Source organism: Aulonocara sp. 'chitande type north' Nkhata Bay, linkage group LG10, assembly GCF_057382095.1.
Source record: "Aulonocara sp. 'chitande type north' Nkhata Bay isolate Kocher_YH1m ecotype deep benthic linkage group LG10, A_spYH_male_GT1.1, whole genome shotgun sequence".
Taxonomy (NCBI): Eukaryota; Metazoa; Chordata; class Actinopteri; order Cichliformes; family Cichlidae; genus Aulonocara; species Aulonocara sp. 'chitande type north' Nkhata Bay.
Window position 1 is genome coordinate 335376 of NC_141353.1, and position 26907 is coordinate 362282.

The 26907-nt window shown below is 39.0% G+C and overlaps 1 protein-coding gene and 1 long non-coding RNA gene across 2 annotated transcripts; one reads left to right on the plus strand and one right to left on the minus strand.

Annotated features, from left to right (window-relative positions):
* Nucleotides 1-334: 334 nt before the first annotated feature.
* Nucleotides 335-18751, minus strand: LOC147319941 (uncharacterized). The gene is made up of 3 exons (XM_086307646.1): nucleotides 17980-18751; nucleotides 13698-13824; nucleotides 335-5758 (listed from the first exon to the last, which is right to left on the minus strand). Exons 1-3 carry the CDS (start codon nucleotides 18250-18252, stop codon nucleotides 4161-4163), a joined length of 1998 nt encoding a protein of 665 aa, XP_086163772.1. The 5' UTR covers nucleotides 18253-18751; the 3' UTR covers nucleotides 335-4160.
* A 2352-nt stretch (nucleotides 18752-21103) lies between these two features.
* LOC147319942 (uncharacterized) lies at nucleotides 21104-23187 on the plus strand. The gene is made up of 2 exons (XR_015131180.1): nucleotides 21104-21792; nucleotides 22589-23187. It is a non-coding gene; the product is annotated as an uncharacterized LOC147319942 (long non-coding RNA).
* Nucleotides 23188-26907: the final 3720 nt, after the last annotated feature.

Below are 26907 nucleotides of genomic sequence, written 5' to 3' on the forward strand. Positions count from 1 at the left end.
TATATATATATATATATATATATATATATATATATATATATATATATATGTATATATATATATATATATACACACACACATATATATATATAATACACACATATATATATATATATATGTATATATATATATATATGTATATATATGTATATATATATATGTATATATGTATGTGTATATATGTATATATGTATGTGTGTATATATATTTTAGTTATTAATCTTAAAATGAAAAAATCAATAAAATAGATTTATTTAAGCGATGTGTCCCTCAGTAATAGTCAGGTAACACAAAAACCTTTTGTTTATTAATATGATTCTCTTGAGGTTAATTTTCCTATTTTTTTTTTGTATTGAAATGGAGGGGTATAGTGACAAAAAAGAGGCCCACACCAAAAGTATTAAAACCAACATTTTCATGGATAAGGAAGCCTAACAAGGTAACCAAGAGATGAGAAACAAATTGGATGATAACTTATTGTGTTTAGTGTATTTTATAGCTGATTTAATTCACGGGTCAAAACCGACCCGTTAACATAAGAGATGATAACAGAAAGCTAACACAAGAGGAAAGTTAAAGGGACAGGAGTGCAGAGACTTTGTCCAACTCCAGGCCTCAAGGGCCGGTGTCCTGCAGGTTTTAGATCTCACCTTGGGTCAACACACCTGAATCACATGATTAGTTCGTTACCAGGCCTCTGGAGAACTTCAGGACATGTTGAGGAGCTAATTTAGCCATTTAAATCAGCTGTGTTGGTTCAACGACATGTCTAAAACCTGCAGGGACGCCAGCCTTCCAGGCCTGGAGTTGCCCACCCTTGCCCTACGACATAACAATGAATGGATAAAGTTTTACAAACTCACACACTATAAATAAAAATCTCAAGTTTACACTTTGTAGAAGCCAAAGGTTTCAGCCTGTTCAGAGCTTTGGTTTCCACTGGATCATCTCCAAACTTTAAAGCAATATATTAGTCATTGGGGAACATAAGAACTTTCTTTGTTTGAGCTCTTTAAAACATGTTTCAATACACCATTTTACAACTTCACAGTAAAACAAGAAGATTAATACACTACACTAGATTTCTATGTTACCAAAGCTGACATGAGCATTAAACATCAGTGTTTTAGTTTAGCTCTTGGCCTTTGTGGGGAGTTGTGGTCTCTCTCTGTGCTTTTGAGGTGGGGTCTGTCGCTCTGATGCACATATTTTGGGAGACTCACGTTGGGTTATGTCGTAGGTTTTCAAAGTGTTTCGCAGATAGGACACAGCCATGGTGGAGATTTCCTGCTAAACCATAAATCCTGAGTAACTGAGTTTAACATAATTGTGTTTTTTGGACTGACTGCATTTTAAACATGACGTCAAAATATCAGTTGTGTTGTGTCCCTGGGGAGAAACTGTTAGAGGGGGATTAAACATTCACACCAAACCATTTTCTCTGTGTGCTCTTATTTTTTAAAATTCTTTGAACCTTTTGCTCTTTGACTACTCTTCTGATGGCTCTGTCATTCCCTCAGGACTTGGCTGACACGACTAGTACACGAGCTTTACATTGAAGGCCCAGAGCACCAAGATTCATGTTTTTACAAACAGAAAAAAGTTAAAATAATAGCGAAAAAAATGAGCCACGCCTTCTTGCTGTTCTGTTTACAGTGAAGGCAGGTTTAGAAAGTCGGTTCCAAGCTTTTGAAATGTAGATAAACTTAGTGAAAGTCAGAAAAACATCAAAATAAGAGAGAAATGTACAGTATCTCCAAAAGTGGCACATATACAAGCCCTCTGTCTGTCTGCCCTCACTTACCATCACCTTCTCTGTCTGGGTAATGAAAGCCAGATGTATGTGCATGAGGCCTTCGTTCACCCTCCTCCCACGCTCTAACTGTGCCTCTGTTTCTCTCTCTGGGGTTTCCTCTGCAGGCTCTATGCCTCTCTGTCCCACCACCAACTAAGCAGGAAATACTCTCGGTTCTTGGCCAGAAGGGAGGGTTCTGTTTCTAACTACTACCAGATGGAGGAATGAAGGAATGGAGAAAAAGCTATAAACGGACTGTAGCATAGCACAAAAAAGCTGAAATCGACTGGTTTCTGACTCAGTGTTAAATATTTTCAAATGTGGCTGCAAGTTTTTCTTTTGCTTCTGTGTTGACATGTTTTCTCCTCTCCCCTTCAGTTAACTGAAACAGCTAAATCCTAAAGTCATAAAACAGCCCAGCCCATAGAAATCCCCCTTTGGTCACACACACACACACACACACACACACACACACACACACACACACACACACACACACACACACACACACACACAAATATCAGTTCAATTCAATTTTATTTATATAGCAGCCACCTAAAGGCACTTTGTTTGGTAAGGCAAAGAACATAAAATAATAACCACACCTTTTTTACTTTATTCCTGTCTTGATCACAAAATTGCTTTGAAGAGAGCAGCTGACCTTTGTTTGGTTACTCATAGGCACCAAAGATATTTGGCTAAGTTTGGGAAAAGAGCACGGTTTGATTTAACGTTACCAGAAAGCTCAGTTTTCCAGGGCAGCTGGGACTGATTGTCTGAGCAATCACCCCGTTTGAGTAGCCTGCTGGGACTGGAGACATGAGTGTGCTCAGTGCTGTGGTGTTGTAAACATTGTGAATAAATGGACACTCACCCTGCAAAGCTGCCTGTGTGTGTGCTGAGTCATTGTCACAATAGAAGCATTTATTATTTCATTTTTATGGTGATTGATTTCAAATAATCTGCTATTTTTAAATCCCTTGTCCAACTTATTGCATCCTTAATTTTGTTGACATTACACACTTGAAAGAGAATATTAAGCCTTAGATATCAGAGACATCAGAGTCACACAGTGGTTGAAGATAGCAACAAAACTTAATGTTAAAAATTATTGTAAATGTGTAAAATGATAAACAGGCAATAAAGACAGAGTCACTGGTCTACTATCAGTCTGCCATCTCTCTGTGACTGAACTGGGGTCAAGTTATTTGCCAAATACATTTAAATACGATTGGCAATGACTTTATTTAAATGCTGCAGTCGTTCTACTAGCCTGTGCTCATCTACATACCTATAAATGAATGACTTACTTTCATACGACATACTAAACAATGCAAATATATTAAATAAAACAAATTAATATTAATGTACTTAAGCTCTGCTCATAAGTGCTTTTGATTTACACATAGCACCATTTTGGGTGAGTAAAAGTAGGCACATTCAGACAGCAAGCTCACCAAAACCTTTGAAACTTGGTTTCTAGTGAAACCTTGTTGGTATGTTGTGCCTTAACCCTTGTGTGGTGTTCGTATTTTTGTTACTCAGCCAGTGTTCATGGGTCTGGTGGACCCGCTAGAGTTTTGGCTTTCCAAATTAACACTATCAAACAATTTTATGTTAAATTACTCAACAGATGTTTACTTCATCCCAATTACAAGACATATGAACAGGAAACATGGTTAATTTTTTCCCTTTACCTTTGTTAGATCACATTTATGAATTAATGTGCTTCTCGTTTTTCTTTTATATAAAATGTTATAAATAAATCAGTTATAATCAAGTGGAGTGAGTGGAAAGACACAACACATTTACACGTGAAAAAATAATTAATTGTTTAATTTTTCTTTTGAAAAAAACTGAACACGGGTCTCACAGACCCGAACACCATACAAGGGTTAAGAGGAGTAGTGTTGTGAAATGAATTTCACACTACAGACACACAGTCTGTAGTGTTGTGATTTATACAACCAAGTCCCAAACAAAAGTCTTGGTCTAACATTAGGCCCCTTATCGTTTTCATTTGTGTCAGGGTAGTTCAAGTGAAGATATACATGGTTTAGAATATGATATACATGTGCATGCGTGACAGTGTTTCAGGACTTATCTGAACAAAGACAAGGACTTTTTTAGCGTGAGTCATCTATTTAAGACTTCTACTATCATGGAAAATGTCATTTCTACATCTTACTTTTGAAACAGAGATTGGAGATGCATAGAGTGACAGCCATTTCCTTCATTGCTTGTTGAGACTAAAACCCATTCATGTCCAAAATCAGTTCATTAGCATTTCCATGTAATATGTCATCACTGTACATAAACTCAAGGACTGCATCTCATGTTACTTCACTTTGGCATTCGTTTCACTTCATACAGTGGTCATTACTTTCAGTGAACCAGTACGGAAGCGCAAGATCTTCTTTTTAAGTGCATGTGAGGCCTTTATCTTGACAAAAGCCTTAGGCTGCAGAGGTGCTCCAGATGGAGCAAGTGTTGATGGGAGGGAAAGTCTTGGGGGTAATTGCTGTGGCCAAACCAGACCACCACTTTCATCTGAATCACTGGACAATGAGCTGGAATCTGGAGAGTCAGCCTCACTCATGCTCGACTCAGACTCTACCTGACCTGCGTGAGAATAATCATCGGTGGCCTGACACAGTTGCGTTTGGTCCCTTTCCAACTGAAACTCCATGTGCTGATGATGGTGGAAATGGTGCGAGGTTGTGGGGTAAGCATATGATGCGTGTGTAGGACGGGGTTTACGTGTGCGCCTAAGACAGCAGTTTTGGTTGCTTTGCACAGGTATTGTCACAGGTGGCTGATCAGCTTCATCTTGGCTGAGCTCCAAAGTGGACAGCGAGCGCCTGTAGCTACCGCTACTTTGTTGCTGCTTTTTGCTTCTGGGTTGATTACCGCGGCTTCCCCTTCCAGCGTTCCCACTTCCACTACCATCCTTCTCGACTGTATTAAACTTGCGCTCTGGAAACCTTTGTAAGCTATTCTCTGACTGAGACCTGCACGCCTTCTTCCCTGGCTTTCTGCTGGCACCACCTCTGTCTTCATTTGATCGACATTTCTTTGGGCCTCCTCTGTACCTTGGGGGTTGGATATGAAAAGCCGTGGGTTGCTGCTCCTGATGATAGAGTCTTTCTGGAGAATATGCACATCGGTTGGATTTGGACACCCCAGGACCTTTGTGGTGGTTGGTGTGGTGATGTGCATAAGCTCGGTTGGAGGTCCGACAAGGCTGACCCGGAATATACTCGGCACTGACCAGATGATCTTCGGGAGAAGATGGTTGAGTAGACTTTGCTGCTGCTGCTGCTGCTGGAGGCGACTGGTACTTGGGGAGACGTTGGGATAAGTCAGGCTCAGTAGTGCTGGAGTCTGGTTGGACATCTTTACCATGTGGATAGTCAAGCAGTGTCATGGAGGCTTGCCTGGGTTTGGTATAAAGCCCCTTTTGCTGAAGATGATATGGGAGTGGGGGATCTTCAGTAGGCCCTATCCTAAGGTATTGCTCCTGATCTAGGTTAAGGCCAGCCTCTGAAGCAATTCCTTCTGACCACTGGGAGGGTGCAATGATCTCTTGAGCCAACTCCTGTTTTGGTAAATGTTGTTCATCCTTTTGGCATAAACTACTCTGCCTTACCACATTAACAACTCGGGCATCATGTGCCAGGCTCGTACGAGGCTTTGAGGGCCGTGTGGGTAGAGTTCGTCGTTGAATCACTCCAAATATGTAAGTCTCAACCTTTTGGGTTTGTTGATAATCATACAGACTGGGGTCAACTTCTTTCAATTTCCCTAAAGCACCGGTAACGATGGCATGTCTTGTCAGGGTGGACATGTATGTTTTTTTTGTCTCTTTCTCACCACTCCCCTCGGGGGCTGAGAGGGAACATGAGGTCACGGGGTAGCAATTCATTTCAGAAGATCCATTTTCCTTGGCTACACGGGCTTTCCCTAACAAAAATAAAAAGCAGAGGTAATACATATGATCATTCTGATGTCAGTTCTCACTTTAATGAACATTTACCTGTAATTATGAATCTTGACCATTGCAGATAAAAATGAAAAACTATGGACCAGTGTGACACTTATAATTGATACACAAACAATACAGTAGTTTTCACTCAATAATCTATTAACCTTATTAGAGGAATAATATGCCTAGACTCTTCCATGTGCTTAAACTGCAAGGATTTAAAATAAAACGTCAGTGTGATAACCATTAAACATGTCTACACCAATGTTTTGTCTTTATTTTACAGCCATAAGCTAAATTTTCAGGTGTCAAGAAAGGCTAGGGTTAGACCTAGGATATGACACCTTTTATGTGCAGTAACTTGAAAAAGGCACCTTTCCACAAGAGTGGAATTATTAGAAAACCGATAAAACATCGGCTACTGTCTGTCGCTCTATGTTATAGATGTGAAACTGAACTGCTTATGAAAATATGATACAATTACAGCTCTAAGAAAAGTTGGCATGTATGTCAAATGTAAATTAAAAACAGAATCTTATAAATCTATAGTTTATTCATAATAGAAAATAGAAAAGAGGTCATTTTGAAGTTGATGGCAGCAACACTCGACAAATGGGACAGGGCCGTGTTCTCCTTTTAACAACAGTCCACCAGTTTCTAGGAATAAATTTCTTCATCACTATGGGGTTAAACTTATCTGAAAGGGCTCACAAATGTGTATGACATGATCCACAAACACAAGCTAAGATTTACAAATGCAATGATTTGTGAGTCATTTTGAATACTTGCAAACTTGTGCTTCAGTCCGATGACAAATACAAAACAATCTGAATGTATGTAAATCGATTTTACAAATCCATAAATAAAAACCTGAACAACTAGAGCTGTTCAACTTCACAAGCCTGGTCATTTTTTTTTCAAAATGCTTCCTGTGGATAGCTCGTCCTTCCTCCATCATACACACCAACAAATATATTGATCAATTATAGATTAATGCAGAGGTTCCCAAAGTGTGGGGCGCGCCCCCTAGGCGGGGCACAGCGCCATTGCAGGCGGGGGCACAGTATGAAAAGAAAAAAACAAAACAAAGAAAGAATGTTTGGACACTGCTAGCGTAATGGACAGGTTTTTGACGGGGCTCCCACACAAACGCAAAGCAGGAGATGAAGCATCGCCAAATTTGTTTACAAACAACTTCCTTCCAAGCCAAAGACTAGAAAATATGGTGAAGCATATCTTCCCTTTGGCTTCATCTGCACAAGTGCCGAGGTACAGTGGGGCAAAAAAGTATTTAGTCAGCCACCGATTGTGCAAGTTCCCCCACTTAAAATGATGACAGAGGTCAGTAATTTGCACCAGAGGTGCACTTCAACTGTGAGAGACAGAATGTGAAAAAAAAATCCATGAATCCACATGGTAGGATTTGTAAAGAATTTATTGGTAAATCAGGGTGGAAAATAAGTATTTGGTCAATAACAAAAATACAACTCAATACTTTGTAACATAACCTTTGTTGGCAATAACAGAGGTCAAACGTTTACTATAGGTCTTTACCAGGTTTGCACACAGTAGCTGGTATTTTGGCCCATTCCTCCATGCAGATCTTCTCGAGAGCAGTGATGTTTTGGGGCTGTCGCCGAGCAACACGGACTTTCAACTCCCGCCACAGATTTTCTATGGGGTTGAGGTCTGGAGACTGGCTAGGCCACTCCAGGACTTTCAAATGCTTCTTACGGAGCCACTCCTTTGTTGCCCGGGCGGTGTGTTTTGGATCATTGTCATGTTGGAAGACCCAGCCTGGTTTCATCTTCAAAGTTCTCACTGATGGAAGGAGGTTTTGGCTCAAAATCTCACGATACATGGCCCCATTCATTCTGTCCTTAACACGGATCAGTCGTCCTGTCCCCTTGGCAGAAAAACAGCCCCATAGCATGATGTTTCCACCCCCATGCTTCACAGTAGGTATGGTGTTCTTGGGATGCAACTCAGTATTCTTCTTCCTCCAAACACGACGAGTTGAGTTTATACCAAAAAGTTCTACTTTGGTTTCATCTGACCACATGACATTCTCCCAGTCCTCTGCTGTATCATCCATGTGCTCTCTGGCAAACTTCAGACGGGCCTGGACATGCACTGGCTTCAGCAGCGGAACACGTCTGGCACTGCGGGATTTGATTCCCTGCCGTTGTAGTGTGTTACTGATGGTGACCTTTGTTACTTTGGTCCCAGCTCTCTGCAGGTCATTCACCAGGTCCCCCCGTGTGGTTCTGGGATCTTTGCTCACCGTTCTCATGATCATTTTGACCCCACGGGATGAGATCTTGTGTGGAGCCCCAGATCGAGGGAGATTATCAGTGGTCTTGTATGTCTTCCATTTTCTGATGATTGCTCCCACAGTTGATTTTTTCACACCAAGCTGCTTGCCTATTGTAGATTCACTCTTCCCAGTCTGGTGCAGGTCTACAATACTTTTCCTGGTGTCCTTCGAAAGCTCTTTGGTCTTGGCCATGGCGGAGTTTGGAGTCTGACTGTTTGAGGCTGTGGACAGGTGTCTTTTATACAGATGATGAGTTCAAACAGGTGCCATTCATACAGGTAACGAGTGGGGGACAGAAAAGCTTCTTACAGAAGACGTTACAGGTCTGTGAGAGCCAGAGATTTTCCTTGTTTGAGGTGACCAAATACTTATTTTCCACCCTGATTTACGAATAAATTCTTTACAAATCCTACCATGTGAATTCATGGATTTTTTTTTTCACATTCTGTCTCTCACAGTTGAAGTGTACCTCTGGTGCAAATTACTGACCTCTGTCATCATTTTAAGTGGGGGAACTTGCACAATCGGTGGCTGACTAAATACTTTTTTGCCCCACTGTAGGTCTCTGCCACAGAATTAGTTTTTCCTGCGTCGGGAGCAGCGCTGGGCTCTCAAACTCACGGACAAACAGTACCCCACATTTTTAGTTCACAAACACTTTTTGTAATGACTAACTACACCTGACATTTTGGAGATGTTAGCTCTGTATACAGTAAAGTTACAGTGGGATACAAATAACATCAGGCTGATCCTGCCATAATTTGTTCCCCCGGTTCAAATCACAGACAAACAGGATCCCACAGCTGTTTATGTTTTTGAAACCATTTTGCACAGAGAGGCATTTTTGAAAAATGTATTAATAGAAATGTTGAATATTATTACACAGGAAAAAACAACTACACGTAAAATAATCACACCGTGACGCCTCTGCTTTTGTAAATGGAGGGACAGTAACTGCGTGTGTGTATGTAAGCCTGTAAAACCTGCAGATAGTCAGATTAACAATAACAGTATTTTGGCTCTATCTGCCATTGTAGAAATTCATCTCATGTAAACAATAAGATTGCTCTTGTAAAACAAAGGGGGGCTTAACCAAAAAAGTTTGGGAATCACTGGTAAATGTATGTAATTGTGCCCCTGCATAGGAGAACACAGCATGACTGCACATCCCTGTGGCTTATCTTTGTCAAGTAAATGAAGTGAATGCATACTAGCTTTCTGTAAGCACTATGAATATACAGTGGCTTGCAAAAGTATTCGGCCCCCTTGAACTTTCCCACATTTTGTCACATTACAGCCACAAACATGAATCAATGTTATTGGAATTCCACATGAAAGACCAACACAAAGTGGTGCACACGTGAGAAGTGGAACGAAAATCAGACATGATTCCAAACATTTGTTACAAATAAATAACTGCAAAGTGGGGTGTGCGTAATTATTCAGCCCCCTTTGGTCTGAGTGCAGTCAGTTGCACATAGACGTTGCCTGATGAGTGCTAATGACTAAACAGAGTGCACCTGTGTGTGATCTAATGTCAGTACAGATACAGCTGCTCTGTGACGGCCTCAGAGGTTGTCTGAGAGAATATTGGGAGCAACAACACCATGAAGTCCAAAGAACACAGCAGACAGGTCAGGCATAAAGTTATTGAGAAATGTAAAGCAGGCTTAGGCTACAAAAAGATTTCCCAAGCCTTGAACATCCACGGAGCACTGTTCAAGCCATCATTCAGAAATGGAAGGAGCATGGCACAACTGTAAACCTACCAAGACAAGGCCGTCCACCTAAACTCACAGGCCGAACAAGGAGCTGATCAGAAATGCAGCCAAGAGGCCCATGGTGACTCTGGACGAGCTGCAGAGATCTACAGCTCAGGTGGGGGAATCTGTCCACAGGACAACTATTAGTCGTGCACTGCACAAAGTTGTCCTTTATGGAAGAGTGGCAAGAAGAAAGCCATTGTTAACAGAAAACCATAAGAAGGCCCGTTTGCAGTTTGCCACAAGCCATGTGGGGACACAGCAAACATGTGGAGGAAGCTGCTCTGGTCAGATGAGACCACCATGGAACTTTTTGGCCAAAATGCAAAACGCTATGTGTGGAAAACTAACACTGCACATCACTCTGAACACACCATCCCCACTGTCAGATATGGTGGTGGCAGCATCATGCTCTGGGGGGGCTTCTCTTCAGCAGGGACAGGGAAGCTGGTCAGAGTTGATGGGAAGATGGATGGAGCCAAATACAGGGCAGTCTTGGAAGAAAACCTGTTGGAGTCTGCAAAAGACTTGAGACTGGGGCGGAGGTTCAGCTTGCAGCAGGACAACAACCCTAAACATAAAGCCAGGGCAACAATGGGATGGTTTAAAACAAAACATATCCATGTGTTAGACTGGCCCAGTCAAAGTCCAGATCTAAATCCAATCCAGAATCTGTGGCAAGATCTGAAAACTGCTGTTCACAAACGCTGCCCATCTAATCTGACTGAGCTGGAGCTGTTTTGCAAAGAAGAATGGGCAAAGATTTCAGTCTGTAGATGTGCACAGCTGGTAGAGACAGACCCTAAAAGACTGGCAGCTGGAACTGCAGCAAAAGCTGGTTCTACAAAGTATTGACTCAGGGGCTGAATAATTACGCACACCCCACTTTGCAGTTATTTATTTGTAAAAAATGTTTGGAATCATGTATGATGTTCGTTCCACTTCTCACGTGTGCACCACTTTGTGTTGGTCTTAACATTGATTCATGTTTGTGGCTGTAATGTGACAAAATGTGGGAAAGTTCAAGGGGGCCGAATACCCTTGCAAGCAACTGTAGGTATGATCCAGCTAACTGTAGCTGAACTTTACTACTGTTTAGACTTAATCAGTTTTGCTTATTCCACTGCACTGTACTGAAACAACAAGCAAAAAAACCCAAACACAATGAATGTGGCATATGTAATTCTAAAATTTGTCAATTTTTGTTTACTACAAATCTTTCTCCTACACAGCAAAATCTCCAGTACTGATTTTCAAACACTGGAATATTTCTAACATTTTGAGTTATGTTCCAGTGTTAGAAAATCAACACTGCTCAGTGTTAGTCATTGTTAATCTTCAAAACTGACTAGGTTACTTTTAAAAATATAACACTATCAAAAGTGTTCATTTAACACTCAGAGGACTGGACTCATATAGACACTCTCTAGTGTCACTTTAAGAATAACAAAAATCACACAGCAAAATCTCCAGTTTTAAAGACTAAAATGGAGTGAAATCACCTGTTTAAAGCTGAGGTGTGTCAAATGATCATTTACCATATCGTCCATTTCTTCTGACAGTGGCACCCAAGATGGCTGAAATAATTTGGGTTGTATTATGCATCAGTTCAAAGCACTAATTAGTGTTTACTGGCTAATACAGTGCAGTGGGAAGCAAAGGATGTTACAAGGTGGCAGCCAGGGAAACACTCTGAAGGTCAACATGAATATGAAAATGGGCTCTTCCTGTGTGTTTTACTAGTTTACTAGTAATTAAGACACATTTTAAGAGTTGTACTACATGTTTAAACGGTGACCCCGTTCAGTCCTTCTGAACTGAGTCGTTAATGGGTCTCTCTCTCTGTGTGTGTGTGTGTGTGTGTGTGTGTGTGTGTGTGTTGTTTTTTGTTCATTTAGCAAGACTATATCTGTATAAAAGGCCCCAAGTTCAAAGGATAATTCTATTTGAGTTCTTATACAGGTGTTTGTAAGTTTATATACTGTTCATTTAATGTTTAACCTTCTGTTAGTTTGAGCCAGCCCACCGTCAGGTGACGTCATCGAGTTAGTAAGGTGGCCAGTTTAGTGTCGGACGAGAGGTGGATTTGTCGATGGGATGTGATGTGTGCGTGAATAATAACAAACCACACACGCACACCCGTGTTTAGAGCCACAGGAACTGAGTCGTGAGAATAAAGTGCCTCAAACCAAACCTCAAGCTGTTTCTTCTGTACTCTGGGACAATTTGGCCTTCAGTGGTGTTCTGGCCGACACACCAGGGTGACCATAGTGCTAAAGAAGGAATCAGTGCCATAATGCTGTGTATTTCTGATACCTCCACTACAATATCTGTTTTTGGCTTAGTTGAAGAGGATGGTGTGAGATTATAGCATATTCTTAGATTGCTATTGATATTACTGATTATGCTTTTGCACACTAGTAATTCTCTTCGCATCTATTTTCCAGTCATGGTTGTGAGTCTACTAGTCTCATACATATAACAAACGAAGACCTGTAAAATCATTCTGTCTTCATTAAAAGTAAACTGTGGTACTTACACAGATTAGGCCTAATGACCAGCTGCCAATTATGTTGTGTTGGTCCCCGTGTTGCTGCCAAAACAGCAAACATCTGTGATGTACTGTGATTCTGACACCTTTCTATCAGAACCAGCATGAACTTTTTTCTGCAATGTGAGCTACTCTATGTTGTGTGTTGGATCAAAGCACACGGCCCAGCCACTGTTCCCCACATGCATCAATGAGCCTTGGCTGTCGCTGTCACTGGATCACCACTATTACTGTTACTGAGGTGTCAGTACTGGTAAACAGTCCCACAAGAGCTGCAGTTTTGGAGATGCTCATTGGAAAAAACTGACCTTTAAGTGTTTGAAGGGCGGAGCCCAAAGGAAGCGGGATATTAATGTGATTGGTCACTTGATGGACCAGTGTACCTCAGTTTGTGGCAGCAACATTGAGCTCTGTTAGAAACTATATTTCTTTACATTTTGGAAAATGAAGTTAGCCAAATTAACTGTCAACACGTATTGTTTTCTGCGTAGCAGTGGAAATGCTGACAGCTGTTACTGGATTACTTTAATGGTAAACTAGAGGTTTTTCTTCGTTTGGGCACTGCTGTCCGAAAAGTCTAAATTCAGTTGATTGGTGCGTGCAGGATTCAGCTTCAAGAGCAGGGAGTTACTGCAGGAGTGTGCATCTGTTGCAGTGTTCACAAAGCAGACACTGTCGCATGCAACATGGCTTGTTTGCACGCGTAGCTGTTGAGCTCTACACTTGTTGAATTAGCACACTGTGCTGTTGATTTCTTTCCCGTGTGGAACTTTTGACATTAATAGAATTTCATGCTCCCATGACAGATCTAAATTACTCACAAATGCATGCTTTTGTGAGTAATCCACACACAAATACAAAGTAATTCAAACACATGGAAAAATGTAGCCTTAATTCCATAATGCCCCAGTTTGAATTTGACCTGTGACCCTTTGCTGCATGTCTTTCCCCCTCCCTCCCTTTTCTGTCTATTCTTCACTCCTAAACTGTTAATAAATGAAAATAAATAAATATGATTTTAAAACTTACACAAATGATTGTATTTTTCAATCTTAGTTTCCAGTTCTGGATCATATAATAGAGATATGTGAGCCTTTCAATGTAATAATGTATACTTTATTGATCCCCTTTATTGGGGAAATTCCTCTCTGCATTTAACCCATTCACTCAGTGAAGCAGTGGGCAGCTATTGGGCACCCGGGGAGCAGTGTGTAGGGACTGTTCCGTGGATTCGAACCATGGAGCCACCACTCTACCTACTGAGCTATCCCTGCCCTGAATTTTACCTGAAATGAGTTGGCTGGCATCCAGATCAGTGGAATCTGATGATTTGACTTCACAGTCCACCTTCAGCTCTGCCACCTGCTCTTCTAAAGATGTGCTTAAACCCCAGGGAGTAAACTGCAGACTGCTCTGTAATACACACAGAAAGAAATTCAAATTGTCAAAAAAAATCATCAAAGACTGAACATTCATTCCAAAGCTGTGTGCTTCTATTTGTGTTCACATTTTATGTCACATTTTCTTCCCATACAGAAGCTACTCATCGCTGTGGTGTATATTAAATGTAACAGTGGCTTTGGCATTCATGGCTTTGGGCTGCCACAGCAGCTCTACATGTTTACTTTGCTAGTTTTACGCTGAACACCCTTCTTGATGCAACCCCCAAGCAACGTCCCCTCTAATGTTTCATGTGTGTGAGCGAACACACAAACTCCCTGAGCGTCCCTTGGACCACTGTGAGCAACAGCAGACGTGTGCACTGTGGTCACGCCAGCATCCAATCCATCCAAGTTACATGTTTATTAAAATAATCAAATTACAGCATTTATGTTAGACTACTTTTAATTACCTGCTTTAGCCCACTTACAATGAAAATTTAAATAAATCTAGTTCATGACCTGTGCAGCATGTTAACACTATTGGAAGAAAAAATAACCTGAACTCCAAGTTTGAAAACACAACTTCTTCTTTTTTATTTTTTTATAAAGCTCTGACTGTATTATGAGTCTGTGGTCTGGGAGAGAGTCTGTAACTCTGTCTGCAAATAACAGTAAATAATGACCAATGCTGGGCAGTTAATTATATAGTTACTTCTTCAAAAAAGTAACTGAGTTATGGAAACAAAGTTTTTTGCAGCTGTTTACCTAAAAATGCAGCCAAAGCGTTTTTTAAACAAACATTTCAAACTATTTACAGAACAATCAGCTGTTCTGCATCAAATCTGATGCCACACAAATTATTTGTGCTGCTCCAAAAAATAATTTCTGTCCACTATGAGATGAAGGAGAACAGCAGCCTGATACCTGCAGGCCTGACAGCAGCAGATGTGTCACTGCTGTAACACCTGTAACATTCAGCAGGCGCCTCATTGTTCTGACACACAACACAACTATTGACTACACTACACACTCACTACACACTCACTACACACTAACTACACACTAACTACACAAGATTTGTGCTAAACGTCTCAAATCTCTCAAAACACGCCGTCACTCCTAAAACTTCCCCCTCCCTAAACAACTAAATGCCATGTTGCCATATCATTTTTCCACCAATAGGAAAGGCTGGGGGAGGGGGGCTGTTTTGCTCACAGGCTTTCCAGCGTTTTCCTTATAAAACGGCGTTTTTACCGTTTCTTCCTGCAGTAAATAGAAACAACGACAGTATTCAGGAAGAAAAACAAACATTGCAGATATTTTATCATAACTCTGGTTTTACGTGGCCGATCAACACAATTTAAAAACTGGTATAAAGTCCACACTTTGTCCGTCAGTTGTTCCGTCTGTCCTGCTCACATCTCCAATGGTTGGACACGTTGTCATTAACGTGGCTTCACTCCACATCAGCCGCTTTGCTAAAACACCGGTGTCGCACATAAGGACGCTGTTATAGCCTGTCAACCACGTTGATTAGCTGCATACGAATGTGAATCGCATCATTGGCTGGACTGTGGGATAAGGCGGCATCGTTCTGATCCCATACGGGAGCAGCCAGTCACTGACTAACATGCAGAACAGAATTGTTAAAGTTTTCATTTTCATTTCAATTCAGGTTAGTTTTTTTTTGTGTGCAGAGAGCGTGCCAGCAGTGCACAGCTTAGAGGGAACATTGCCCCCAAGGGACCCTATAATCATTAATAATATAAGTAAATTTAATAATTTAATAATTCGTTGAAGTTGACATCATACATACTTTTAAATGAAGTCATAGGAATCTCTTGGAATCTCATACAACTACTCCCTAACTGCACAACTGTGTGAGCAGATGCAAAAATACTTTCTAGTCGTTCCCGGGATGAGAGTAGGTAGAAACAGACAGAGCAGTGACCTAGACATTAACAGACAGCTACACCCACAAACACTTACTATCACAATTAAACTACGTCATGTACAATAACAGGTACCTTATAGCTTAGCAAGTGAACATGCAGTTCACTTGTTAAGCTATAAGAAACATGGTTTATTCACAGGGAGTAAACATTTAGCCAGTATGCCACTGTAGGCCGCAAAATGCAATTTTTGAATTCTAAAGTTTATAGTTAATTTAGCTTTCACTATAAATAGAGGCCCTAATAATAATAATGCTGGCAGTAAACGGAGTCTTTCCTATTTTTGCAGTGCATTTATACAGATTTGAATGTGTCCCCCTACCTTAAGAAAACTGTCCTTCCCATATTGTTCTGGTGGTTTATTGAGGGAGGAACACAATCAGACCTTGTATTCAGTTATGATTAACATAGTTGTTAGATAATGCAGAGTGCATTTATGAAGCGCCTAGAGGCGACTTTTGTTGTGATTTGGCGCTATATAAATAAAATTGAATTGAATTGAATTGCATTCACACAGACACACTACACATTATGCATTCACATTGCCTAATACCCTCTCATTAATCTCTTTACACGCTGGAGGCCACTGTGAAGGTTGCTCTGTTTCCCCACCTGCTGTCAGCTGTCAGCAACTCCTCACTAATAAACACAGATGCCCTCTCTTCATGCATACGCATCATTTTTTTTTCAGTCTAGTTGTCTTTGTTCCCACATTGCAGACATAAGGCCTTTTTGTCCCTTTTTTCCAGTACTGCCACACACATAAACAAATACAAGGGAGCAAGGGGTGAATGACTAATTTCAGTATTAACCTCTATAAGTCCCAACCAGTCCAAATTATATATGAAACCAATATGAAGCCATAGTGCCACTGCATTAGGTGTCATGGTTTAGGAATTAACCGATGAGCTACATAAAAAACAGAAAGAAAAACAAAGAGGCAAATGTTCCAAGTCACAATATCTTCTCTTGGGGTTAGGGCAGAGTGTTGTGTGCAACCTTAAGAGTAGTTTGGACATTTTCTAAATTCTGTAGATAGAGAGAAAGTCACAAGATGGAACTATTTGTTTCTTTACAATCAAGCCCTGTATTCCCAGTGCTCCTAGTGTTGTGCAAAGTCATATAAAAAGAATTATATGGCATAGTTGTAACATTTAAACTATTTATCCCGAGTCGGACAAACTCCACCATTCACCATGTAGCACGTCTTACACTGTTCACTGTCACAGTCAGCAGCTCATCTGCTGCATCCTTTTACAGGAGGACATTTGTCTCACTCCTGTTTTAAGCGCACACTAGATTTATTGATAGAAATGGCAGCTACTTGTCTTTCAGATGTTACCTCGTTTCAGTAAGAGTTTCAGATTTGCACAGAATGAATATGGCTCTTTATAATGTGAAAAACAGTGTCTTATACTTCAAACTACAAACTGTTGTTGACATGGTTACATTTTTTAAATTGCATCTTTATTTCTGGAAGTGAAAACCAAGACAAAGTGCAGCATCCTTGGAGATAATAATAGTGTATTAAATTCCAAAACTGTAAATGATTATCCCATGCTACATTGTGCTGCAATATATAGCATAATGTATAATTTACAATGATATAAATATATAAGTTGATATTTGAATGAGAATCCGAACTGCATCCTGAGGCCACAGAGCAACTTCTTATCTGCTGTTGATTCGTGGAATTCATTTTAAAGAGTCAAAGATGGTTTGGTGTAATGCCAAAATAATGACCTCAGTCTTCATGTGAGAAATGATTCAAACTCAACAGACAGATCTCTGGATAAGCCACTGTGTTCAGCATAAAATGGATAATGTAATGAAGCTCCCCCAAACTGACCAAAAATGGTAATGTATGCCTGGCTCTCCACGTTTTCATGCACTAACCCCGCACAAAGAGCAGCCACCGACATTTTTCGCGTTCTAGGTCGTTATAGTTACCATCGTAATGTAAAAGCAAGAAGCTATTTCAAAGCCAATCAATCCCTACAAGTCAGCGCAAGTAAATGCTAAGAAACGAGGCACGGGTATTAGCACTACACACCTCTATAACCCCCCCCCCCCCACACACACACACACACACACCCTTATGTATGGGATCAGCTGTCTTCGTATGCGAACTTTTGGAAAACGGATCAACTGAAATTTAAAGTAGCTGGCTATCACATCGGCTATACTAACTTTAATATTAATTTGGCTAATAAGCTAGGACAAATAGAACTTACATGGTGGAGATTGAGACCACAGCTTTCCTTCCCTTTTGGTGCGTCCATAGCACAAAGTTCCGAGCATAGAGCTCCCCAATCCGGGCCCCCGGTTGACGAAGGGTCCTTGATCCCAAGAGCGCGCAACACCCTGCTTTCCTGTCTCTGTTTGAGAAGCCCAAGCTCGCATAACCCGGCCAGGCTGGCTTGCAATCGCTCTTTATTCCGACTGCGCCCCGTTTTCATGTATTGCGAGAACGTTTCAAAAGAGTCTCGAAGGTCTTGGAAAGACATCACAGAATACCGTTTTCCTAAAAATTCAAGCTGAATGAATTCCCTAAAAGTCTGGCTGTCTCTTCAAATTCTTCGAATACCTGTTGTGGAACGGTATCCGTTGTGTGTTTGTCCTGATGAACTCACTGCTTTAGCTCTCGGTCCCATTCCCCTCCTCTAGCCTGCGCTCTGCCGGACAGTCTCACTTGGACAGCTGTTGGCGGAGCCTACAGGAATGCTGCTGGGAATCCTGCACAACCACAACTTAGTCTCATACTGCTCAGTGAATGCCTCATTCCAAATAAAAACGACACTCCAAGATAAAGAAAAGACGTAAACACGTTATATTACTGCGATGTATTCCCGTGAGTATTCCAGTGTATTTTAGGAGGATGATGAGGTTGTATACGCCGCACTAGTTTTGCACACTCAAAACATCTGGAGGCAGGCCTTTGGTATAAACTGTAAGCACTTTGTCTAGCTTAGTGAAGAGCCATCAGCTCAAATTCGCAGGACTTTGGACTGTGGGAAAAGGGCGAATATTTGGAGCAAATACACGCAGGCAGACGGAGAACACGCAAATGCCCCACAGATATCCACAGCAGACATGGAACCATAAAGTTTCTTGCTGTGACAGCGCTAGCTGCAGCGCCACACTGCGGTGTGACTTTGGATCGCCTTCTTAGTAATATTACTGTTTACTGTTAATACAGCTCGTATTCTGTCTGGCACTTATTATAGATTCATGCATACACAGATAATCAAACGAGTTTGTTCTTGTGTGTGTATTTCTGTGTCTCAATATCCAAAAGGCTGGGATATAAAATGCTGTGTAGTCCCAAATAAAGCAGGGCAACGTTTCACCCGTGTAATATCTCAGGAAAAGACTGAACTAAATTGAATAATACAACATATTACAACATTGACAAAATATAAGAAGTAGCTCTAAATGTATACGACTAGCTCAATTACAAATATTCAGAATATTACAGGTGAAATATATATGTAACTCTTGTAACTCTCAAGCTTATGTATGTATTTTTGTCTCATTTTTATATCTATTTATTAGCTTGCTTTGCACTGATGTAACTAGAGCCTTGTCGTCTCATCTCTCTGTATGCTGCACTGGATATAGCAGAGATGACAATAAAGTTTACTTTGTCTTGACTTGATATGATTGCCATTTCACTCTAACCTGTCAAACTTTATTCATTATTATTTTCACTGTATTTTAATTGATGGCAGAAAGCCATGGCTTAATTCCTTTTATTTAATAATTGCTTTTTAACATGTATGAAAAAGCATATCAAAATGAGGCTCTCACTCTGAGACAGGCAATGGTTACTTTGAAACCTCATCATGTAGACCAATAAGTCAGACGGGTTTGGACACTGAAATACTTTGTAAAGTTTTAGCAAGAAGATTAGTATCACACATTTAGTTCATAATGATTAAAATGGCTTTGTACTAGAACGTCAAGGGTTTCACAACATAAGAAGGGTTCATGAGAAATTTGATGCTAAGGATACAGCTTTATTATCACTGGATGCTCGTCAGGTCTTTGACAGAATAGAATGGTCATATTTATGTAATGTTCTCCCAAGAATGGATGGATGTGGAAATAATTTTCTCAGATGGGTTAAACTTTTTATACAAATCCCAAAGCCAGTGTTTTAACAAGCACCATTTCAGTCACTTCATCTGCCTCTTTTCTGATAAGTTCAACAGTATCTTTAATAGATTCATTTGGAATAACAACAAACCTAGACTAAGATTTTGCTTGTTGTACCTGCTATATGAAAGAGGGGGGTTTCAACTCCCAAATCTTAAACTTTATTGCTGGTCTGTACAGCGGCATCAGCAATGTTCTGTTTTTCCACTGAGACACCCCCAGTCTGCATAAAACTGAACAAACATCAGTAACAAACCTTCAATTGAACCTGTATTTATACTCTGCAAGCCCAAAAAATGAAAAATAATCCTTTTTTAAAAAAAAAGCACAGATGATATTTGTTATAGGGCATGTGAGACAGTCTTCTGTCTCTTGTTTTTCACCTATTTGGGGCAACACATGTTTTAAGGCAGGAAGAGCCGATCAGAGTTTCAAAATTCAATTTAATTCAATTCAGTTCAATTCAATGTTATTTATATAGCGCCAAATCACAACAACAGTTGCCTCAAGGCGCTTTATATTATAAGGTAGACCCTACAAAAAAAATCATATGACCCCCTATGAGCAAGCGGGAAGGAAAAACTCCCGTTTAACAGGAAGAAACCTCCGACAGAACCAGGCTCAGGGAGGGGCAGGGCCACCTGGTCCGACCATGTTTGCCACCAGTAGGCAGACATGTATGGAACGCCAGGACTGCCATAATGAATTAATTATTGCCACATTTAATTAAATAATTAATTAAATGTGGCAATAATTAATTCAAATTGGAATTAATTAATTAAATAAATAGTTATGACACATGTAATTAATTAATTATTGACACATTTAATTAATTATTTATGTATTTCACATTTTAATTAATTATTGACACAATTAATTAATTATCGACACATTTAATTAATTATTTATGTATTTCACATTTTAATTAATTATTGACACATTTAATTAATTATTGACACATTTAATTAATTATTTAATGATATATTTATTTATTTTATTTTGGCAGTCCTGGTATGGAACTCCAAAGCGTTCAAAATTAAATAAATAAATAGGTCAAGATGAAATAAATAACTATGTGAATAAATAAGACACAGATATGTAATGTGAGAATGATATTGTGAAATAATGGAACACATTTGGAAAAAAATGCTCATTATTGTGAAATATATTGCATTCTGCTATATAAATTTACTTATTATTGTGAAATATTATTTCATGGTCATTATTTTTCACAATAACAGAGATTATTCCTGAGGCATTTTATTTATTTCCAGCCGTTTTTAGTCCAAAATGACCTTTTTTCAAAGTCAGTCTTTATTTCAAAATCCCGTTTTTCCCGATGGTCTATTTATTTCATAATGCGACTTTTCAGCAGAATGACTTTGTCTGTCAATCAATGTAAGTGGGCTGGACCTTTGCACCTATTGGCTTATCGTTTACCATCGACTAGTTTTCCTGGATACCGGCTCCGCGGACGGCTACTGCAGCTAGCAACAGCGTGCTAGGTCAAAAGTCACGGAGGATGGCGGACTGGTGTGAACTTCAGCCAGTTCTGCTCATTTAAGCAAATCAGATAGAGAGGGATCATTTACCTGTAGATACTGTTTTGAGTCGTTTAGATGTTTCTGAAATGCTTGGGATGATAATTGCTCTTCAAGATGTTCGCATCGATGACAGCATTGTCAAAGGTTTAAGATCAATTCAGCACCGTGTTCGTTTGGAATACGCCGAGGAAGAACAGTCTTCAAATGTTGGCCGTCCACGTCTAGAAATCCCAGTGCAGCACTCAGGACTTTAGTGCTGTCCGGGATAACCGTCGGGGTAATTGCCGATACATTTTCTGTGTCTCCGAGCACAATTAGGAGGGAAATGACGGAGGAAGGTCTAAGGTAAGTTTATGCTGTAATTGAGCACCTGTGTGATTCTGTACACAGCATTGTTTAGGTGTTGACCTTAATTATGACGTTTGACAATGAATTATTATCGCTTACTTTTTTTTGTTACTGTCTAAACTAAGTGGGGCAGCTACAGCTAAAGCTATCGGCGCCATCTCGGCGTTGAGACACGTTTAGCAGTGTTAGCTGTTAGTGTGTTAACTCGGAGACTGGGGTCAGTGGAGCCTGTAGGAACCTTTTACACAGAGAGTAGACCCACCAGCTTTCCACAGTCTACTTACTTATCACATCTTGTTAGACAGCAGGGTCATTAGTGCTTTAAATAGTACATAGTTGAATGTTTCATTGCTGTTTGCAGTTGATTGTTCTCTGATAACGCATAACAAGGTTGATGTTAAATAGCGAGTTTATTGAAATGGTTTTGTCTATTTCAGCAGCATTATAGATATCATACTTTCTCTGGTGTCTTCGGTAAAGCTAAAACAAGAATACATTTACATCCTTGGTTCTTTCAGCATTAATTGGAAAACTTTGAGATTTGCTGTGCACCTCCCAAGCCATTCTCTTTTATCCCACCTGTCAGGTATAGATGGCAATACTTTAAACAAAGTTAAATTTGTTATACCTGAAGAGAACCAATCCTGACCTAGAATGGGTGAATGAATAATTAGTTGGTAGCCAATGCCTAAGCAACTCACATAGGCCCTGGCAGACTCAATAAGTCCATCTAGGAACAGCTGCAGGAAACAGCTCTTCAGTTTAGATTTAAAACATGTGCATGCTCTTTCAGGTTGATGAGGATTATGGTGTGGACTGGACAGGACAACATAATCGCTGCCCATCAAATGAGATCACCATTCCTGAGATTCAGCTCCCAGATGCACTGAATGAACAAGACCCTGCTGTGCTACCAATACTTCAAAATCACTTGTAGAAAGACATTATTACATTTAATCAGTTTCTATGTCAGGAGGATTTTTTTTTTTTAAATTTCTACAGCTTTGTAGCTAATACTGACTCAAAACAGCATAACCAATTTCATTTTCAACAAAACAGCGAGTGGCTATAAAACAGGATTTGTTTTATACAGCTGTCACTTTAATGATATTCATTTCTTGGTTGGATATACAGTACATGTCAACTCTGAGCAGATTTAATACAATGAACACAGTAGAGTAGTGCAACATCTTAATTCAAATAATTTTTTCTAGAAATTTTTTTTGTATCAGTAGCGAGTATAAACAAAACATATTGTGTAATTTATAATGTACAGTGAACAACTGATTTTGATATCTGAACTCTTCATCAGTTTATATTAAAAAAGCCATAAATGCACACCTGTACTCTGTATTTTTCACTGTCAAGTGTATTAAAAAGAACTAGAACTCACTAGATTGTCCGTTTCTTTGAACACCGAGTACAGTAATGTGATGCAAGAAAGAAGAAATGGTCTAATTTTACCATGTGGTTATGGAATCAATCGTAAACCAGACCAAAACCTGAGTCAGTAGAGTTGAGACACACCTGAATGTCCATTAGAAATGACTCATAGGTACAGTAGTGTGCAGGAAGACGTAGTACTTCAAAACCGGTGGAAGACTTTGGAAGATTGCTGTTGACCACTTCCACAGTCATTTCTCGGCAAGACTTCCCATCCTGTCCAAAACTTGATGAGGGCTTTTTGTTGTGCACAAGATGCTGCAACAGAAGATTGTTTTAAACTATAATGACATCCTATATTCATTATTTTCAATCTTTTATGGAGAAATACCATAAAGATGACCACTTACATACAGGGCACCAGACATTTTTGCCCCACTCAAATTGCTGTTGTAGCTTTTATAGATATTTTTATGTTAACAAAGCTAAAAGTAGTCTACATACAATTCTAGTGCAACTGATAATGCCACCACTCTTATGTATTGCATGGAGCAAATAACAAAACAAAATTATACTATAGCGTAGAGCTGGGCGATAGAACGATAACGATATGTATTGCGAAATAACTTTTTCTCAATATAAAAATTAAACTATTGCGATAGACCTCACCGCTCTTGTCCTTTTTATAAAAAAATAAATATCGTGATATGAAAAAATCTCATATCGCCCAGCTCTACTATAGTGTACTTTGTTAATGACCCAAGATCACTGGACTGTATGTAATTTACCAAAGTATAATCAGAGAAAACCAATGGCAAAATACCTATCGCAGCAGACTTACCATTTTCAATGAAGGACCGAAGGTAACCTGCCACTCTGCATTTATCCTCGAGAGCATTCCTCTTCTTCCTCATCTTCATCTTCTGTGGCAGGCCACAGTCATTTTATAGCTTTACTTATCTTGTAGTCTTAAGAGCATCAGCAACATTAGGTGTATTTTTATTAAATGTAACCCAGCTGTTCAACTAACCCACGCATACAAAACAGTATATTGGTGTTTTGTGTCAACAATTAATGTTCATCCTTCATAAATTAACCAAATAGCTTTACTATTCAGATGTTAAAAGATGTGACCTGACCTTACCTCACAACAGGGAGCAGTCTCTGATTCCCTTGGTAAGAAAGGAGGAATGATGTCTGATCTTTCTGTCAGAAGCGGCCATACCATGGTTTCCTTAAGCCCTTTCCTCAGCTGCTTGACTTGACGACTTGTTTGTGTTATGACCTACAACGGTGAGACCAAACCAAAACTGAAGTTGGAGTCTGTAAAGTGACACACACTTTAAATGTTAAATATTTAAAGAACATCCACTGTACTAGTAAAAGCATTTTCAAATTATACCCACTTACAAAATCACTACGTTGAACTAAAATTGCTTTCTTTTCTTTCACATAGATTACTTGTCTTCCATATTAGCACAGAAGATAAGCCACTTTAAAACAGTCATGAATAACTATTACCTACAACAATGTAAATAGTAATACAGACATTAACCCAGAAGACAATTATTTTCTCTTACCTAATTTATAGAATTCTTTGCTATGATAAAAAACAGTATTAAAAAAAATCTGTGACTAAACTGATTAAAAAGCTCATTTTTGCCAGACAGACAGACTAACCAAGCAATAATAACATATCGTTACTTACCCTGAACAGCGTTTCGTGGAGTGGAGCTAGCTGTGATAGCGTTAGCATTTGCTAACGTTAACACTGTGCGGTTGTGATGAGAACTTGGACCAGGGACCACTTCATCTCCAGTACACTGCTGCAATACGCAGACTGAGGTGAAGACGTTCAATCTAAGCGGTTAGCAAGTTCTCTGAGTAACTCAGAAACGGACTTGTTTCCTGCAGCCATGCCCTTCACAAGAATTGATACACCTGTAACGTTATTCGCGCCCAGTGTTTTGCATTTGTCGGTGCCTTAAGTTTATTTTGAGCTGCATACTGCCGCCAGCTGCATAGGAGACGCATTGCACCATTAAACCTAAATCGACAATTCATGTGCTATTACTTATGTCTGAGTAAAGGAGCAACCAATCACACAACTGGCTCCGCCCTGTCTTTCTTGATTGACAGACAAAGTCATTCTGCTGAAAAGTCGCATTATGAAATAAATAGACCATCGGGAAAAACGGGATTTTGAAATAAAGACTGACTTTGAAAAAAGGTCATTTTGGAATATAAACGGCTGGAAATAAATAAAATGCCTCAGGAATAATCTCTGTTATTGTGAAAAATAATGACCATGAAATAATATTTCACAATAATAAGAAAATTTATATAGCAGAATGTAATATGTTTCACAATAATGAGCATTGTTTTCAAAATGTGTTCCATTATTTCACAATATCATTCTCACATTACATATCTGTGTCTTATTTATTCACATAGTTATTTATTTCATCTTGACCTATTTATTTATTTAATTTTGAACACTTTGGAGTTCCATATAATTTAGAAAACGATGCTTGGTGCTAAGTTTTTTTCTAAATCTTATTTTAACTGTACTATCATTTGCTTGTTTTGTAATATAAAAGAACTCAATAAATATATTGTTAACATTTAAAAAAAAAGAATATAATAATAATATAATAATATAATAATATATATATATAATATAATATATAATAATATAATATATAATATAATAATATATATATATATATATATATATATATATATATATATATATATATATATATATATAATATAAAATAATAATGTCCACAGATTATTTTAGCCTATATGTGAAGTGCATCTATGTAACTGTATGGTTTATTAAGAATGTAGTTTAAACTTAACTCAGAAATGTATTTATTCATTTTATTATTTATTTATTTGTTATTTATTTTTAATTTATTAATCTATTAATTTTGCCTTGATGACTCTCAGGTTACTAGAACAAAATTTTCTTAATGAGTAGATTTTTTTTCTTTTAATTCTCCATCATTAAGTTTGAGTTCTGATAAATTGCACTACAACTCTATACTGTATTCATTGTATTATCATTTTTACATGTAAATAGTTAGTGTTTGCCCCCTGACCTTTTTGTTTGTTTCTTTTGCATATTTGTCACATTTAAATATTACAGATTGTCAGACGAACTTTAAAACTAGTCAAAGGCTGAGTAAACATATCAGTAAGTGCATATTTCTTTTAATGATGATTTGATTTATTAAGGGAAAAGAGTTGTCCAAAGCGACTAGGCCCTGTGAGGGAAGTAATTAACTACCACAGCATTTCAAAACAAGAACATCATACCAGCAGTAAAACAGTGGTGATGATGTCATGGTCTTTGGTTGCTTTGCTGCTTCAGCCTGCTCTTTACCAGAAATTCCTTTAGAGAATGTGTGGCTATCAGCTCCTGACGGATGGATTATATGGTATCAGTCACTAACAATAATTAGCAGGGCAGTCATGTATTCTACAAACAATGATTAACTACTTTGCTTTAGCTGTACTATAAAGGAGAATTAAAAAATAAATATCACAATTTAAAGTTACAAGGTTAAAGTTAAAATACCATCGTCTTCACATTTGCATTCAGAAATGCTTCAGAAACGACATTTAAAGGTAGAGGAGCAGCAAACGCTTGAACAGCAAGTGATAAAATTCCTTCAAACGAAGAATGTAAGTATTCAGAGCCATCATATTGCAGCATGCCAC

Coding starts and splice junctions, on each gene's coding strand:
- LOC147319941 (XM_086307646.1), bottom strand. CDS start 18,252: ATGTCTTTCCAAGACCTTCGAGACTCTTTTGAAACGTTCTCGCAATAC. Junction 13,825..17,979: donor GTGGTCTCAATCTCCACCAT/GTAAGTTCTATT, acceptor TGTGTATTACAG/AGCAGTCTGCAGTTTACTCC. Junction 5,759..13,697: donor TGCCAGCCAACTCATTTCAG/GTAAAATTCAGG, acceptor TATTTTTGTTAG/GGAAAGCCCGTGTAGCCAAG.